Here is a 13,035-nt window from a genome sequence, read left to right as displayed (position 1 = left end):
TGTAGAAACAATGTTATCATGGATAGCGAAAGAGTTTTGAAAAAGAATACGTGTAATAAAAATGTCTTAGCCTCTATATTTTTTAAAGTGATAATAATAATAAAAACATTATGCCAACTAGAATTGAATGCCCATCACACAGATTAACTTGTTGTGGGTATAGCTCCATGGAGTGGAAATGCCACAATGTCTGCAATATAATGAAGTCCATTATCATGCACAGTTACGAGTTAACAGCTGAACTTAATGGAGAGCAATACCCACCCTCAGGGTCAGTGATTATTCCACAGAACGTATCCGATTCATACAGGTTCTTGTCATTCTCATCACATGGAGGTATTTCCCCGGTATCATCTTGGCAACTGTCAACAAACAGACGCGCAGGTTACCATCACCGACTTTGACAGAGAAAACATCACTGGTAACATAATCACAGTCGTCATTAATCATCATCATCATGAAGATAACTCAATGTAGCCCAAACAGCTGACACAAATACAACATCAGTGGCACAACAGTCAGATCTAATGTCAGCATGGGGCTCATGTTTGCCACTTCTTATCTATCTCGAGCTCGAATGGCTGTCAATACCAATGTCTTCCATGTGTATTATCCAAAGGCTTTTGCAATGGCACTGTTGTAATTATCAGAAGTGCATGGAAATAATTGAGAAGAACGGATTCTCACTCATCATCAGAACTGTTGAACACTCTCCAGCTGTTTCCCAGCTCGCTTGATGAGGCCGCTGCTGACCCATCCGGCTTCAGATTGTCATCTGAACCATCTCCATTAAAGTTCCCTGTAAAACAACACAAATCGTTCCATTATTGTATTTTCAATCTAGATGGTTTACATGCAAAACATCTCTTTTTAATGGAATGCCTCAACGATTTCATTTTAGTTGAAATGTATGGCTGATAATGCTCTATGGTTGAAAATGAAGCCTGCAGTGTTTTCCAATTAATACGTGCAAAATGGACAGGTAGCTGACATTTTTTCTCTTTTAGAATTGCTCCCCACAACAGAAGTACATTTTTCCAACTCGACTTCAGTGCTTGTATGCTACCACTGCAGTCACGTTTCTCTCTCTCTTAGTCACCATATGAGGTTTCCTCACTTGGCTAACTCCTCATCTGTGCTGCGAACAGCTGCCTCTCCAGGCTGTTATGTTGTCCTTGCTCAGCTGCGCTGTCGACATCCATGCATTCGTCCATTCGCAACGCTTATAAAAGGCCCTGTTCATACTCTCCTAACTGTAACCCCCGTGTCAACAACAATGACATGTTTTTTATTCTACATTGTCCAGTCAGCTGCTTATTGTGTTATTCTCCCAGGAGATCAACTCACCGCAGATTCCGCACAGTTGCCCCGCGTATTCTCCAGGCACGATTATCTCCACATGGTGGTTCCCATCAAACCGAACAACCAGATTGAAATTGGTCTCGAGCACAACGTAGGATCCACTCAGTTGGATGTACACCCCGGACATGAGGAACGGTGGAGTCACGCGCAGCCCATCCACCTGTAAACAAAACACAGAGCATTTTATGTAGAGACCTCGCAGGAGGATCAATAATGCACAGTGCATTATCGTAAACTAAATATATTGTTTATTAGGCATATTTTATCCACTATTTTTTGTAACATCAGCATATTTCCTTCGATGAATTATGGCATAAACATCGATTGAATATTCACGTATTTTACGTCTTTCTTTAGAAGGTCAATTCCTAACTCCCCAATAAAATTTCCAAATATCAAGTTATACATATATATTCGTTTATTCACACACGAGTGAGAAAAATGAGGCGACACGCCACGGCTGCGTACATCATTTCAACAATACAAGATACAAATATAAAGGAGGAAAAAGCGAAGGTAGCATCTTTCAAGCATCAGGCGACACCGTGGACATTGTTAAATGCAGAGTAACACTTGTTTAAAAGGGAAGTCGCTTTAGGACAATACAATGAATAAATCACGATGAGGAACAATATGGTTATTGAGATATCACTCGAAGAGACAGTGTTGTGCCTTGTAGTGATTGCTCCTGGATGGCACGCACCGGCTCTGTGCAAATAACAATTCAAGTGTGAAGTGAAACCCTCACCAGCACACGGCGTCCTTTGGCCAAGGTGAACCTGTGGCCGTAGACATCCACGTGGACCTCCTTGACGTAAGACACGGCCGTGCTGCCGCCCCGGAACTCATTTGTTGTCTCCACGTTGAAGTGGGGCAGGGTGGAGCTCTGGTTGCACGGGATGGCTGCCGTGTAGCTGCACTCGCCCATGAAGTGGTGCGTCGTCTTGTCGAAAGTGATGTAGTGAGGGTCTCCAGTGATCACGCAGTCGCCAGGCGCTGAATAAAGAGAAAAGGCCTATTTTCGAATTAACCGGAAATTATTTTTGAGACATTTTTGCCTTTGGCATGTAAATATTAAGCTTCTAAAAAATATGCACCCGTGAATATCCATGTGTTTTTATAATCAGAGTTAAAGTGTATAATTTCTTAAACGAGTGGGTGGTGCTCATTGCCATTTAACGCTTCGAAGTCAACCTCATATTGTAAATACACAATACGGTGAATAATTTACAAGACATTTTGTCAATCCATTCATGAATGAAAGTCTCCCCACACCATGTCGATCATACGGAGTTTTTTTTTTTAATTAAACTTAACTACGCTGGTCACTGGGGGTTGGTGAAGTGTGGGCCCAGGATTGGTTCAAATATGAATTGCCATTGAAGTTAGTCATGGGCAGGAATTTTACTTATGTCACTGGGTCCAAATTGAAATGTGATATTCACTGCACCATGTCATCCCCTTGTAGTGTGTGGGATGTGTTAGCATAGTGTTTGATGTGTTAATGTAGTGCGATGTATTTAGTTAACATGCTCATGATGCAACTTTCTTACATTTTGGCGGGGTTGTTGGTGGCACTGTTGGCCCTGTTTCGACGCCAATGAAAAAAGAGAACAGATTAGTACCAAGTGCATCTGACAAAACTAAATTAGATTCTTTAAAGTGTCTCCCTGCACCAATCCTGCTTAATGACAAAAACTATTTCTAAAAGGAAGAATCTCAGAGGTCACGCGCAGGCCTTAGGGCAGAGTGTTCCAGATCTGAGGACCAAGGACTGAACAAGCCCGAGCTCCAAAGAGTTGTTGGTGACAACGTGGCCTCCAGAGAGACATGGTGTGAAACATGAATATGAAGAGCGCAACTACGATGGAACTTTTGAAAAAAGCAGAATTCGCAAACTGCAGTGAGTGGTTCACCTGAGCCATGGCAGCCCAGGATGCCGTCCTCCACACCGCAGGTCTCGTCGTCCTCACAGACCCAGGCCCCACAGTTCACATTGCCAGGATTGACACAGATGCAGCGCTGGCTGCAGTCCTGCGACTCAAACCAGCTCTCCCCGATCTGAGACACACAACACGCACGCGTTACCTCCATTGCACTCTCTAACACAGACCACACTGTCATAAAGTAATCTCTGAACCAGTCCTCAGCTCATTTTCACCAGTTCTCGTGGAGCAGGGTGAAGAAGAGTGGTTAAACAATCTCCATGCTTGACACGGTGATATACACAGCATGGAGATGCCTTCATTATATGAATATATATATTTGAAAATATATATTTTGTATAATTCCGATTAGATCCATATTCCTGAACCCATTGCCTGTTTACAGTAGGTTAAATGGGTTGCTTTAAGATTTCAGGAATTTGCAACAAAAAGATACCTGTACTCATCAATACTTGGGAACGAGAAGAAATTGTCAAACAATAAGTTTGTTATGGTGTATTAAAATTTACAAACAAAAGCTGTAATAAAAGACGTGAAATAAGATTAAATAAAGATGAGAAACTAGATTTGAAGTTTTCGTGACTGCAGGGATCCATACTCTTTGGATCTTTCGGTAAAGTCTCGTAGGTATAAAATAAAATAAATTACATCACGACGTTTCGGGTGCAACACAAGCGTCCGTCATCAGGTGGGACAGCACTTTTCCCCACTTCAAAATTGTTTCTTGCTGTGGTTGTCCCACCTGATGACGGACGCTTGTGTTGCACCCGAAACGTCGTGATGTAATTTATTTTATTTTATACCTACGAGACTTTACCGAAAGATCCAAAGAGTATGGATCCCTGCAGTCACAAAAACTTCAAATCTAGATTGAACCGCCTCAACGGGGAGGGTTTTCACACATCTGTTAGAGCTTTTAACAGACAACGAGACAAGAAGGCTCAACTAATCGAGTTGCTAACCTTCCTCAAGAGATGCCATGATAACAAGGTAATACCGATCGCAATTACAATCACATCTGCTTGCTGTCACTTATCCTAACGCTAAACGGATCTTGTTTAAAGCCAGCCTATCACTAATCTCAGAGAAAATAAGATTGCTCCGATTTGACAAGACTCTCTTACAATCATACTTAATATTAACAGAAAATTTCCACTTCAGATTAGGACCATTTAGATAACATGACAGTCTCCTCTGCTACTTCAATGTCAACCAAATGTAAAGTTAACTTGATCGCTAAATTCAACCTCCTGTCAAAAAAGAAGCCAGATCCACACGTTAAAAAGTTAGATGTTAACAAGATTGTCATCAATCAGAGGAACACCCCAATTTCCAACAGCCTAAAATCGGGTCTAGCGAAAAGGTAGAATTTAGCAGTCACTCTTAACATCCCAGTGGATGATATAATCCCCTAGGTCGAATTAGCCCTCAAACGCTTGGGACACATCCCGACAGACGTTGCTAGATCTGAAATTGCCACCATCCTTAAACATGCTAAGAAACCCATTAGTAACATCAGCAAAGACGAGCACTCTGAACTCGCAAAACTTAAATAGACAGAGGACATGGTCATCCTCTCGGCCGACAAGGGCAATGCTACTGTCATCATGGATAAAAACCACATACAACAACAAAATCCAATACCTTCTTAATGATGGCAGTTATACCAAAATCAACAAAGATCCTCCTAACAGCCTGACTACAAAAACAACAATATCATTACCAGTTACATTTCTCTATTCGAGCCAGCCAAACAGCTCTCCCTAAAACCTTCTGCTACTATACCACCCAGATTCTATGGTATTCCTAAGATCCATAAAGTAGGCACTCCACTTCGGCCCATCATTTCCACTATCAAGTCACCTACCTACAAACTGGCCCGTTTTATGTCTGATAACTTGCTTCCATTCACTGGCAAGACGACCTCAGCAGTACATAACTCAGCTCACTTGGTCTCTCTAATCAAGGGCATTTCACTGTCCCCTGATGATTTTCTCGTCAGCTTTGATGTTCACCAAGGTCCTGTACCTAACACCATAGCAATAATTGAAAATTTTGTCCAACATGGACTGAACCCTGATGTTACTACTCTGGTTAGGCACTGCCTTACCAACACTTACTTCACCTGGAATGGTACTTTCTACAAACAAAATGAAGGTACCCTTATGGGTCCCCCCTTATCACCAGTGATAGTGAATGTTTTCATGGAGAAATTTGAAACAGATACCATCCAGACATCCACCCTACGTCCTTCCTTGTGGAAGAGATATGTAGATGACAATTTCGTCATATGGCCATATGGCCGGCCAGCATTGAACCAATTTCTCAACCACATTAATTCCATACACCCATCTATAAAATTCACCATGGAAGTGGAGAAGGATGGTAAGCTATCATTCCTGGATGTTTTTGTTTGAGAAGAGACCTGATGGCTATTTGGGACATTCTGTCTACAGGAAATCCACCCACACAGATTCCGATCTGAAACCTGATTCCCACCACCGTCTGGCATATCATCAAAACACTACACCATAGGGCCCACTGCATTTCTGACCAACACCACATAGCCAGTGAACTGGAACACGTACACCAGGCTCTCAAGATGAATGGGTACTCGGACCGCATTATCCGCAAAGCTGTTTCTCCAACCATGGAGAAACAAACGCCTGAGACGCTGATCAAAACCATCACGTTACCATACATAGAAGGCGTTTCCAAAAATATTTCCCAATCTTAAACAAACATAAGATCCAAGTCCAATTTAGTATAATACACAAAATCCGTGATCTAATCCCATCTGTGAAGGATGTCATTCCTGACATGCAATATCCTGGAGTCTACAAACTAAGTTGCACTTGTGGTGGGTGTTACATTGGGGAAACGAAACGACATATCTTGGACTGTGTTCACGAGCACAATTCAGATCTGAAACACGGCAGTACTAATACCTCCGCCGTGGCTGACCATTGCTATAACGCTGTGCGCTCTCATGATATTGTTTTTATCCGAGACCAAGGTACTCTGCAAACCGTCGGGCTACGATCAAAGGTTGGTTTATGAAGCCATCCAGATATATAAACATAGACATAACTTCAACCGAGAAGATGGATACAAATTGAGCAATCATTGTAAGGATGTTATTTACCAGGTAAAACATTAACTGCGTTATGGTGTTGCCTTCATATGCGCATCTCCAGTTTCTTCAGCCTCCCATTCCCAGCCCCGCCCACTCCCCCCCCCCCTCCCCCCGGCATTTTGTTCTTGCTCGCTCCTTGATCCCTCCAGTGAGCAGCACTACTCTCCCCCTCCCCCACACCCACCTCTCTATCTCTCCTGCCTGGCTCCTCCCCACTCTCTTATCCTATATAGCCTCTTGTTACAGCAGCCCTTTTGACCACTTCAGCAATTGTTTCTTGCTGTGGTTGTTCCACCTGATAATGGATGCTTGTGTTGTGCCCAAAACGTCGTGATTTTAATTATTTTATTTTATACCTACGTGACTTTACCAAAAGAACCAAAGAGCAAAGATGACAAAATAAAAAAATTGCAAACATCTCATATTGGTCATTCGTTGCTGTGTGTGCCAGACTGTCCCAAATGAATTTGAGATCTCAGTAATAAGTGAGATTTTCACTTATATTTTCCGTCAGGAATATTACTGGGCCGTCACATCAGTGATGCTGTATTATAAAATATAGGAGTGAAGGTGCAGTGACATCACCAGAACTCTTATGACTGTGAATTCTTTTTTTTATCATTACGGACACTTCAACTTGTTGGGCAGTACAGAACACAGGAATATGAGAGGAATCTACATGCGCAGAAATTTTTGTTTTTTCTTTGTAATTTAGTTTAGCTCACCGGATGGTAGTGGCCATTGTTATCCAGGCAACCGCACTGCTCTGTGGGGACACACTTGTCCCCAGAGAGGACAAAGCCGTCGTCACAGACACAGCCCTCCGCACATTGCTGGTTGCAGCCACCCGGGGGATTTGCGTTGCTGCAGGTGGCCGGGCACGGTGGGGCACAGCTCTCATAGTGGCTGCCAGGTTCACACGGGAATGCTGTGGGTGCCACACACAACAATAATCTTTAATAATCTTCGAATTCAAATGGTGCTTAAATACTTCAAACAATTAAAACACATTGAGCCACATATTACCTCAAACATTCAAAATGCCGTTTTACATATAGGCTTTCGTGACCAATATAATCCATAACAGGTTTTTTTTGGGTTAGATCGCGTAAATATTCAAATGTAGCTGGATATTGGCAGCTGACTCTGGGCAGCACGAGGTGACTGAGCACCAGCTTGTCATCGAAATTAGTCTGCCAGTAAGAGCAATGTTGTTATTTGTAATCCAGATCGAGAAATTGGCAGATCATTTTAGACATTTAGCAAATTTCAACAACACCATCACACAAAAGGCCACTTTGTTTAAAATGTCAGGGAATCTGTAGCATCCAATTTAAAGCAGATGGTGAGTATTCATGGATAATACACCCGCACTATTAACAATGCATCTGTCATGCAATGGAGAACCCTAGTTAGGTTTGAATTTCACTCATTATATCAAAATTGCGTGGTGTATCTAGGCATCTATAGATTAGCAGATTTACGATCACATGTCCATCAAATCACAATCAAATTTAATGGCTGGGCAATCAGTGTGGCGGTGACATCACAGCAGGTGCGGCACTCACGGCAGAAGGTGTTGTTCCTCCACGTGACTATGACCCCAGCTTGGGCGCACTGGTCGGCGTAGGCCTGCAGGGCTTGGCACAACGAGCCATGGTCCCCGTCCGTGGCACACAGGTCGAACACGCAGTTGTCGAAGAAGACTTGTGGAGGCAGCACCGCGTGGCACTCTTTGAAAGCTCCTGATTGAAGCGAGAAACACGATGTCAGTGTTAGTGGCATCGGCACATCACTCCTCTTGATGCAGCAACGGTGAAATGGTTTGTGCACTGTGCCCCCATTAATAGCAACACAACTTTGAACGCTAATTATCTGTAGAAACAATGTCATCATGGATAGCGAAAGAGTTTTGAAAAAGAATACGTGTAATAAAAATGTCTTAGCCTCTATATTTTTAAAAGTGATAATAATAATAAAAACATTATGCCAACTAGAATTGAAAGCCCATCACACAGGTTAACTTGTTGTGGGTATAGCTCCATGGAGTGGAAATGCCACAATGTCTGCAATATAATGAAGTCCATTATCATGCACAGTTACGAGTTAACAGCTGAACTTAATGGAGAGCAATACCCACCCTCAGGGTCAGTGATTATTCCACAGAACGTATCCGATTCATACAGGTTCTTGTCATTCTCATCACATGGAGGTATTTCCCCGGTATCATCTTGGCAACTGTCAACAAACAGACGCGCAGGTTACTATCACCGAGTTTGACAGAGAAAACATCACTGGTAACATAATCACAGTCGTCATTAATCATCATCATCATGAAGATAACTCAATGTAGCCCAAACAGCTGACACAAATACAACATCAGTGGCACAACAGTCAGATATAATGTCAGCATGGGGCTCATGATTGCCACTTCTTATCTATCTCGAATGGCTGTCAATACCAATGTCTTCCATGTGTATTATCCAGAGGCTTTTGCAATGGCACTGTTGTAATTAGCAGAAGTGCATGGAAATAATTGAGAAGAACGGATTCTCACTCATCATCAGAACTGTTGAACACTCTCCAGCTGTTTCCCAGCTCGCTTGATGAGGCCGCTGCTGACCCATCCGGCTTCAGATTGTCATCTGAACCATCTCCATTAAAGTTCCCTGTAAAACAACACAAATCGTTCCATTATTGTATTTGCAATCTAGATGGTTTACATGCAAAACATCTCTTTTTAATGGAATGCGTCAACGATTTCATTTTAGTTGGAATGCATGGCTGATAATGCTCTATGGTTGAAATTGAAGCCTGCAGTGTTTTCCAATTAATACGTGCAAAATGGACAGGTAGCTGACATTTGATCTCTTTTAGAATTGCTCTCCACAACAGAAGTACATTTTTCCAACTCGACTTCAGTGCTTGTATGCTACCACTGCAGTCACGTTTCTCTCTCTCTTAGTCACCATATGAGGTTTCCTCACTTGGCTAACTCCTCATCTGTGCAGCGAACAGCTGCCTCTCCAGGCTGTTATGTTGTCCTTGCTCAGCTGCGCTGTCGACATCCATGCATTCGTCCATTCGCCACGCTTATAAAAGGCCCTGTTCATACTCTCCTAACTGTAACCCCCGTGTCAACAACAATGACATGTTTTTTATTCTACATTGTCCAGTCAGCTGCTTATTGTGTTATTCTCCCAGGAGATCAACTCACCGCATATTCCGCACAGTTGCCCCGCGTATTCTCCAGGCACGAGTATCTCCACATGGTGGTTCCCATCAAACCGAACAACCAGATTGAAATTGGTCTCGAGCACAACGTAGGATCCACTCAGTTGGATGTACACCCCGGACATGAGGAACGGTGGAGTCACGCGCAGCCCATCCACCTGTAAACAAAACACAGAGCATTTTATGTAGAGACCTCGCAGGAGGATCAATAATGCACAGTGCATTATCGTAAACTAAATATATTGTTTATTAGGCATATTTTATCCACTATTTTTTGTAACATCAGCATATTTCCTTCGATGAATTATGGCATAAACATCGATTGAATATTCACGTATTTTACGTCTTTCTTTAGAAGGTCAATTCCTAACTCCCCAATAAAATTTCCAAATATCAAGTTATACATATATATTCGTTTATTCACACACGAGTGAGAAAAATGAGGCGACACGCCACGGCTGCGTACATCATTTCAACAATACAAGATACAAATATAAAGGAGGAAAAAGCGAAGGTAGCATCTTTCAAGCATCAGGCGACACCGTGGACATTGTTAAATGCAGAGTAACACTTGTTTAAAAGGGAAGTCGCTTTAGGACAATACAATGAATAAATCACGATGAGGAACAATATGGTTATTGAGATATCACTCGAAGAGACAGTGTTGTGCCTTGTAGTGATGGCTCCTGGATGGCACGCACCGGCTCTGTGCAAATAACAATTCAAGTGTGAAGTGAAACCCTCACCAGCACCCGGCGTCCTTTGGCCAAGGTGAACCTGTGGCCGTAGACATCCACGTGGACCTCCTTGACGTAAGACACGGCCGTGCTGCCGCCCCGGAACTCATTTGTTGTCTCCACGTTGAAGTGGGGCAGGGTGGAGCTCTGGTTGCACGGGATGGCTGCCGTGTAGCTGCACTCGCCCATGAAGTGGTGCGTCGTCTTGTCGAAAGTGATGTAGTGAGGGTCTCCAGTGATCACGCAGTCGCCAGGCGCTGAATAAAGAGAAAAGGATTATTTTCGAATTAACCGGAAATTATTTTTGAGACATTTTTGCCTTTGGCATGTAAATATTAAGCTTCTAAAAAATATGCACCCGTGAATATCCATGTGTTTTTATAATCAGAGTTAAAGTGTATAATTTCTTAAACGAGTGGGTGGTGCTCATTGCCATTTAACGCTTCGAAGTCAACCTCATATTGTAAAAACACAATACGGTGAATAATTTACAAGACATTTTGTCAATCCATTCATGAATGAAAGTCTCCCCACACCATGTCGATCATACGGAGTTTTTTTTTTTTATTAAACTTAACTACGCTGGTCACTGGGGGTTGGTGAAGTGTGGGCCCAGGATTGGTTCAAATATGAATTGCCATTGAAGTTAGTCATGGGCAGGAATTTTACTTATGTCACTGGGTCCAAATTGAAATGTGATATTCACTGCACCATGTCATCCCCTTGTAGTGTGTGGGATGTGTTAGCATAGTGTTTGATGTGTTAATGTAGTGCGATGTATTTAGTTAACATGCTCATGATGCAACTTTCTTACATTTTGGCGGGGTTGTTGGTGGCACTGTTGGCCCTGTTTCGACGCCAATGAAAAAAGAGAACAGATTAGTACCAAGTGCATCTGACAAAACTAAATTAGATTCTTTAAAGTGTCTCCCTGCACCAATCCTGCTTAATGACAAAAACTATTTCTAAAAGGAAGAATCTCAGAGGTCACGCGCAGGCCTTAGGGCAGAGTGTTCCAGATCTGAGGACCAAGGACTGAACAAGCCCGAGCTCCAAAGAGTTGTTGGTGACAACGTGGCCTCCAGAGAGACATGGTGTGAAACATGAATATGAAGAGCGCAACTACGATGGAACTTTTGAAAAAAGCAGAATTCGCAAACTGCAGTGAGTGGTTCACCTGAGCCATGGCAGCCCAGGATGCCGTCCTCCACACTGCAGGTCTCGTCGTCCTCACAGACCCAGGCCCCACAGTTCACATTGCCAGGATTGACACAGATGCAGCGCTGGCTGCAGTCCTGCGACTCAAACCAGCTCTCCCCGATCTGAGACACACAACACGCACGCGTTACCTCCATTGCACTCTCTAACACAGACCACACTGTCATAAAGTAATCTCTGAACCAGTCCTCAGCTCATTTTCACCAGTTCTCGTGGAGCAGGGTGAAGAAGAGTGGTTAAACAATCTCCATGCTTGACACGGTGATATACACAGCATGGAGATGCCTTCATTATATGAATATATATATTTGAAAATATATATTTTGTATAATTCCGATTAGATCCATATTCCTGAACCCATTGCCTGTTTACAGTAGGTTAAATGGGTTGCTTTAAGATTTCAGGAATTTGCAACAAAAAGATACCTGTACTCATCAATACTTGGGAACGAGAAGAAATTGTCAAACAATAAGTTTGTTATGGTGTATTAAAATTTACAAACAAAAGCTGTAATAAAAGACGTGAAATAAGATTAAATAAAGATGAGAAACTAGATTTGAAGTTTTCGTGACTGCAGGGATCCATACTCTTTGGATCTTTCGGTAAAGTCTCGTAGGTATAAAATAAAATAAATTACATCACGACGTTTCGGGTGCAACACAAGCGTCCGTCATCAGGTGGGACAGCACTTTTCCCCACTTCAAAATTGTTTCTTGCTGTGGTTGTCCCACCTGATGACGGACGCTTGTGTTGCACCCGAAACGTCGTGATGTAATTTATTTTATTTTATACCTACGAGACTTTACCGAAAGATCCAAAGAGTATGGATCCCTGCAGTCACAAAAACTTCAAATCTAGATTGAACCGCCTCAACGGGGAGGGTTTTCACACATCTGTTAGAGCTTTTAACAGACAACGAGACAAGAAGGCTCAACTAATCGAGTTGCTAACCTTCCTCAAGAGATGCCATGATAACAAGGTAATACCGATCGCAATTACAATCACATCTGCTTGCTGTCACTTATCCTAACGCTAAACGGATCTTGTTTAAAGCCAGCCTATCACTAATCTCAGAGAAAATAAGATTGCTCCGATTTGACAAGACTCTCTTACAATCATACTTAATATTAACAGAAAATTTCCACTTCAGATTAGGACCATTTAGATAACATGACAGTCTCCTCTGCTACTTCAATGTCAACCAAATGTAAAGTTAACTTGATCGCTAAATTCAACCTCCTGTCAAAAAAGAAGCCAGATCCACACGTTAAAAAGTTAGATGTTAACAAGATTGTCATCAATCAGAGGAACACCCCAATTTCCAACAGCCTAAAATCGGGTCTAGCGAAAAGGTAGAATTTAGCAGTCACTCTTAACATCCCAGTGGATGATATAATCCCCT

At 42.5% G+C, this 13,035-nt stretch overlaps 1 protein-coding gene across 35 annotated transcripts in view; it reads right to left on the bottom strand.

Moving 5' to 3' along the window:
- The window catches only part of LOC144734361 (IgGFc-binding protein-like), a 149,977-nt gene that overhangs the window by 71,535 nt on the left and 65,407 nt on the right, over positions 1-13,035 (bottom strand). For all 35 annotated transcript variants that reach the window (XM_078616468.1, XM_078616471.1, XM_078616479.1 and 32 more), the window contains exons 49-62: positions 11,593-11,737; positions 11,230-11,262; positions 10,425-10,672; positions 9,662-9,836; positions 9,002-9,113; positions 8,585-8,682; positions 8,013-8,189; positions 7,170-7,372; positions 3,279-3,423; positions 2,916-2,948; positions 2,111-2,358; positions 1,348-1,522; positions 688-799; positions 265-362 (exon numbers count right to left, since the gene is read on the bottom strand). In XM_078616468.1, coding sequence (XP_078472594.1) covers positions 265-362; positions 688-799; positions 1,348-1,522; positions 2,111-2,358; positions 2,916-2,948; positions 3,279-3,423; positions 7,170-7,372; positions 8,013-8,189; positions 8,585-8,682; positions 9,002-9,113; positions 9,662-9,836; positions 10,425-10,672; positions 11,230-11,262; positions 11,593-11,737 — 2,002 coding nt within the window. The remainder of the gene's footprint in view (positions 1-264; positions 363-687; positions 800-1,347; positions 1,523-2,110; positions 2,359-2,915; positions 2,949-3,278; positions 3,424-7,169; positions 7,373-8,012; positions 8,190-8,584; positions 8,683-9,001; positions 9,114-9,661; positions 9,837-10,424; positions 10,673-11,229; positions 11,263-11,592; positions 11,738-13,035) is intronic.

The sequence above is a fragment of the Lampetra planeri genome, chromosome 51, assembly GCF_965212315.1.
Source record: "Lampetra planeri chromosome 51, kcLamPlan1.2.h2, whole genome shotgun sequence".
Classification (NCBI taxonomy): Eukaryota; Metazoa; Chordata; class Hyperoartia; order Petromyzontiformes; family Petromyzontidae; genus Lampetra; species Lampetra planeri.
Note: the sequence above shows the minus strand (reverse complement) of the source record. Positions and strands in the feature narration are given on the sequence as shown.